The sequence below is a fragment of the Mustela nigripes genome, chromosome 1, assembly GCF_022355385.1.
Source record: "Mustela nigripes isolate SB6536 chromosome 1, MUSNIG.SB6536, whole genome shotgun sequence".
NCBI lineage: Eukaryota > Metazoa > Chordata > Mammalia > Carnivora > Mustelidae > Mustela > Mustela nigripes.
Window position 1 is genome coordinate 120,989,761 of NC_081557.1, and position 6,000 is coordinate 120,995,760.

At 40.9% G+C, this 6,000-nt stretch overlaps 1 protein-coding gene across 1 annotated transcript in view; it reads left to right on the plus strand.

Moving 5' to 3' along the window:
• NUGGC (nuclear GTPase, germinal center associated) overlaps positions 1–5,158 on the plus strand; it is a 45,450-nt gene extending 40,292 nt beyond the window's left edge. Inside the window, exons 17-18 of the mRNA XM_059393486.1 lie at positions 71–161; positions 4,933–5,158. Of these exons, the coding sequence (XP_059249469.1) occupies positions 71–161; positions 4,933–5,072 (231 nt within the window). The 3' untranslated portion in view covers positions 5,073–5,158. The remainder of the gene's footprint in view (positions 1–70; positions 162–4,932) is intronic.
• The last annotated feature ends 842 nt before the right edge of the window (positions 5,159–6,000 follow it).

Here is a 6,000-nt window from a genome sequence, read left to right on the forward strand (position 1 = left end):
TCCCTTTCATAATCTGAACTTTCCCTTGGGCTGTGCCATCCTAACAGAATGACCATGTTTTGTTGTACAGAATGGAATCACGGAGAAAGTGAAGGGCAGTATCGCCACCATGCTGACTCTCGCTTCATCCCAGGGGGATGGTCTGTACAAGGAGCTTGCAGGTGAATACATAAAACTTTTGCATAAGCGGTGACCTTGAAGACACCCCCTAGCGGTGGTTGCCCTTTGCAGGATTTAAAGAAGTCAAGTTAGGATGAATTTCCAGGGTATGGGATGGAGAAGTTCATGGGTGCCCCACTCTTTGTGGAGCACCCACTTGAGACCACACATTATACTCAGGCTTTGTGTGCAACATCTCATAACGTTCTCATATTAGCCCTCAGAGGGAGATGTTAATGCTCCATTTTGCACATGCAGAAACAGAGACTCAGATTAGATAATGTGCCCAAGGATGCATAGCTGGAAAGTGGCTCTGCCACCTCCATACACCCATTCTTTGAAGTAGATGGCTTCTCATGAAAAGGCTCACTTACTGGTGGTGGTAGAGAAAGGTTTCTCTTCATCTCCCAGGAGACTGGGGATGCATGACCAGCTGCCTATGCCTTGTTGCATGTAATCAAATCTCCTCCTTGCCATGTGCTCCAACAGACCTCCTGGTATAAACTGGAGAGGGTAAACTAGTACAAAAGCAATTGGGAAATTTCTAGCAAAATTAAAAATTCACATATCCTTTGGCCCAGCAATCCTACTTCTGGGATTTTATCCCATGGTATCCTCATACATGTGCAGAATGGCATGTAGACGAAGTTATTCAGGGTAGCGTTGCTTATGATGTCAAACATTGGAAAATTCAAATATCCATCAGTAGAGCACTGGTTGACTTAGGTAACACAACAAGTGGAGGACCGTGCAATTGCTAGAAAGAAGAAAGTGGCTTTTTAAAAAATGCAGAGTAGCAGTATGAAACAATCTCCAAAATATATGGTAAAGTGAAAAAAGGCAAAGTGAAAAACTGTGTGTAATATGTTGCCATCTGTGAGGGAAGAAAAGGAAACACATATGTATAGGCATAAAAATTGCCTGAGATACACAAGAAACAGGCCACACTGACTATCTACAAGGAGAGGAACCAGGAGCCTGGAGGACAGGGAAGGTGGGAAATTTATTTTGCAATCTGTATGTTTTGTGTCTTTTTAAAAATATTTTTATTCTTTTAAAGATTTATTAATTTATTTTAGAAAGAGAGAGAACATGCATGTATTAGCATGATAGTGGCAGGGGGTAGGAGCAGAGGGAAAAGAAGAGAATCTCCTCCTCTTCTCCACAGTCTCCACTGAGTGTCGAGCCTGATGTGGGGCTCAATTCCACCACCCTGAAATCATGACCTTGAGCCCAAGTCAGGAGTTAGTCACTTTAACTAAGTCACCAAGGCACCCTTCTTTTGTGCCTTTTAAATTTTAAACTGTGGGCACAGTTGCCTGCTTGGGGAAAAAAAAATTGACCTGATGTCATTGCTGTATGTCATTGAGTATGTCACAGTGAAAGCTTTGGCACAGCAAAGGAAACAGTCAACGAAACAAAGAGGCAACCTACAGAATGGGAGAAGGTATTTGCCAATGATGCTAGAGACAAAGAGTGATATCCAAGATCTATAAAGAACTTCCCAAACTCCACGCCCAAAAACAAATAGTTAAGTCAAAAATGGGCAGAAGATGTGAGCAGACACTTCTCCAATGAAGACATACAAATGGCTAACAGACACATGAAAAAATGTTCACCATCATTAGCCATCAGGAAGACTCAATCAAAACCGCATTGAGATACCACCTTACACCAGTTAGAATGGCCAAAATTGACAAGGCAAGAAACAACAAACTTTGGAGAAGCTGTGGAGAAAGGGGAACCCTCTTACACTGTTGCTGGGAATGCAAGTTGGTGCCGTCACTTTAGAAAACAGCGTGGAGCTTCCTCAAAAAATTTTTAAAAAGAGCTACCCTACAACTTGGCAATTTCATTACTGGGTATTTTCCCCAAAGATACAGGTGTAGGGAAAAGAAGGGCCATATGTGCCCCAATATTCATAACAGCAATGTCCATCATAGCCAAACTGTGGAAGGAGTCAAGATGTCCTTCAACAGATGAATGGATAAAGAAGATGTTGTCCATATGCACGGAATATTACTCAGCTATCCGAAGGGATGAATACCCAGCTTTTGCATCAACATGGACAGAACTAGAGAAGATTATGCTAAGTGAAATAAGTCAAGCAGAGAAAGTCAATTATCATATGGTTTCACTTATTTGGGGAACATAACGAATAGCATGGAGGACATTACGAGAAGAAAGGGAAAAATGAAGGGGTCAGTTGGAGGGGGAGACAAACCATGAGAGACTATGGACTCTGAGAAACAAACTGAGGGTTTTAGAGGGGTGGGGAAATGGGTTGGCTGGGTGATGGGTATTAAGGAGGGCACATATTGCATGGAGCATTGGGTATTATATACAAACAATGAATCATGGAAAACCACATCAAAAACTAATGATGTACTCTATAGTGACTAACATAACATAATAATAATAATAATAATAATAATAATAAAAGAAAGTGGTCAGAGCTATTTCCAGAGTAAAAGCCACAGCTGCTGCTTCTAAGCATCTATCTTACACTTCTCTCTTGCTCTGAAACTTACTACTCTCTGTCTCTGGTTGGTGAGAAACACATCTAACCTGTGCCCAATAGTCTCCCAGGAAGGTGATAAAATTCCCTTATACTATACTTTATTGAACTCTCTCATGACCTTCTGACTAGGCCTTCACAGGAAACTGTTTCAAGATTATAGTCATCCAGTTAAGTCTTCTTTAAAGAACTCCTGGGGCTCCTGGGTGGGTCAGTTGGTTAAGTGTCTGATTTTGGCTCAGGTCATGATCCCAGGGTCCTGGGATCAAACCCCTTGTTAAGTTTCCTGATTCATGGGGAGTCTGCTTCTCCCCCTCCCTCTGCCTCTCTCCCTGCTCTCTCACTCCCTCTCAAATAAATAAACAAATACAATCTTTAAAAAAAGAATAAAGAACTCCTACTCGCCAAGTTCTTCCAACTGCCCAGGTCTCCCACAAAAAAAAAAAAAAAAAAAAATGTTCCACTGAATTTGATGTAAATTGCTCCTGCCATAATTTAAGATCATTTCCCTTTCTTTCCATCAACGGCAGATATATACTATGTAGGGTGTACTGTGCCAGGAGCCAAAGAGGTCTATAAGAGTCCCTGCTCTGAGTCTTACCTGCTTGGTAAAACAAGGTGTGTGATCATGTATATTAAAATAGAAGATAGTATGCATTCACTGCACAAGTGATTATAATGACCTCCTCCTAAGTATTGAGTAGTATTCTTGGTGTCGAGAATACTGCAGTGATCAAAAAAGACAAAAATCTCTGCCTTCATGGAGCTTCCAGCCCAGTGGGCAGAAGGTAGGCAATAAGCAGAACAATAAATAAAATATGTGACATGCGAAAGGTAGTAAGTTCTATGGAGAAGAATAAAGCAGAGAAAGGGGAGAGGGAAGGCTGGGAGTGGGTAATCAAGGAAAGTCTCCCTAGGAATGTGACATTTAAAAAAAACCAAAAACCTGACAGAGGGAACACAGTTGGCCACCAGATTATTCAGAAGACAGTGGTTATTCAGCACCAGGATCTTGGGTGAAGCTCCATATAATCTGGATCCTGGAGTAGAGCCTGCAAAGATAGGTTGGATTTATGAAGCAATGAGGAGAAGAGAGACTTTCCAGACTCAGGAGCAAGACAGATAGACTCAAGGTTCTAATACCCTTCTTGGTCATGATTCTCATTACTGGCCAGGCTCAGGGCGGGTGAGTCTGGGTAATGATATGGAACATGTAGAGCCCAGGTGGACTGGAAAAGCATTCAGGAGCAATGCCAGAACCAACCTCAGGGCCAGTCTGAAGTGTCCCTCAAAGAGGACCATATTACTGTGAGTTCTCTAGAGAAACAGAACCAATAGGATATGAATATGTGTGGAGAGATAGATAGATAAGCAGATGGATAGATAGATTTCTTTTAAGAACTTGGCCCATATGAATATGAAGGTTTGCTTAGTCCAAAATCTGATGGGGGATGCCAACAGGCTAGACACACAGGAAAGACTTGATTGAGTTCAAGTACAAAGCAGTTTGCTGTAGAAGAAGGAAGAGCTAATGTTGCTGATGAAGTCCAAAGGTGGTCATCTGGAGAATTCCCTCTTGTTTGCAGGAGACCAACATTTGATATGGCTAGACCACCACCTAATTAGAGGAGACCCACCCATGTCGTGGAGGATGGTCTGCTTTACTCAAAGTCTGCTGATTTAAATGAATATCTTATTCAAAAATATGCTCACAGAAACTTCCAGAATAATGTTTGGCAAAATATCTGGGCACCATAGCCCGGACAAGATGACACCTAAAATTCACCATTGTAAGGATATAATTTCGTTGCCATTCATGAGGTGAAAACCCAAGAGGCCAAAACAGAGAAATTCACCTAGAATGAGAACTGCTGAGAGCAGAGGTCATAGGAAGGAGAAAGAAGCCTGGAGAGGACTTAGGGGAGGTTTATTGTGTGGTGGGGTTTGTATCTCCTTTCACCGAGCTCTTGCAAAGACTTAGTAAAGACCCAGTGATCTCCTGGACCTTTTTATGGGTAGGTTTGTGTTTCTTTGGAGGGTGACCCCTAGGCTGAGATGAGCCTTAAGGTAAGAGCATGAATGCCCAGTTTGATCAGGTTTTGAGTAAAAGAAATTGATCAGACTATCTGATCTCTAAGTTCCATCCCAGATATCACATTCTGGGACAAGTGATGAGATCCTCAGGAGATTTGTTTTCTGTGGACATTTCTGAAAAGGACACTAATTCCTGATGTATGCCTTTTGCTCTTCTGTAGATGTCAAAAGTGAATACAAGGAGATGGAAAAGCTACACAGAAGCCTGAAAGAGGTTGCTGAAAATGCGGTGCTGCGGAGAGGCATGCAAGATTTCCTTCTGAGAATGTCCCCAAGCAAAGCTGTTCCCCACAAAGCCTAAATTTAATTCTCAGGGCTTAGCACCAAGTAGATGAAAAATAAGCCTGGTGCCAAAGAACCAGAATCACTTCTGTTTTTAAAAATCGAATAAAGAACATCTTCCAATTGTTTGGCCTTTATATAGAATATAAAATGCAAAATATTGTTACTTCTGGCATCAGCTGACTGCTGAGAAACACCATTTCATTTTTATTCAATAGTAAAAAAAAATCATCTTGAGTCCCTAACGGAGTTCTAAAATTTTAGGGTCTAGAAACTCGTGCTTCAGCAAAGAAAAATACTAAACATTGAAAAATAAATATTATGGAAAAAGACATTGCATAAGAAAGCTATGGGGCCCCAATTCTATTTCCCATTTTAATACTAATGAGACTTTTGGGTAAGAAGGTAACAGCGTGCCATGGAAGCAACATGTGTTTTAGGGCAGACAGACAAGAAGAGACCTGGCTTTACCATTTCCCAGGGGTGTTATTTAAGATCAGTACTTCTCAAACATTTTAGTAAAAATTTATTGAGAAACCTAAAGAGTTTTTGTTAATGTGGATTGATATTTACTGTATTCATAGACCAATGGAACAGAGTAGAGAGCCCAGAGAGGGACCCTCAACTCTATGGTCAACTAATCTTCGACAAAGCAGAAAAAAATATACAGTGGAAAAAAGACAGTCTAGTCTCTTCAATAAATGGTGCTGGGAAAATTAGACAGCTATGTGTGGAAGAATGGAACTTAACCATTCTTTTACACCATACACAAAGATAAACTTGAAATTGATAAAAGACCTCAACGTGAGGCAGGAATCTATCAGAATCCTAGAGGAGAACATAGGAGAACATAGCCTCTTTGACATCGGCCACAGCAACTTCTTTCAAGATATTTGCTGTATTCAAAATTAAAACTGAGAAAAATAGGAAACAATTATTTACTAACT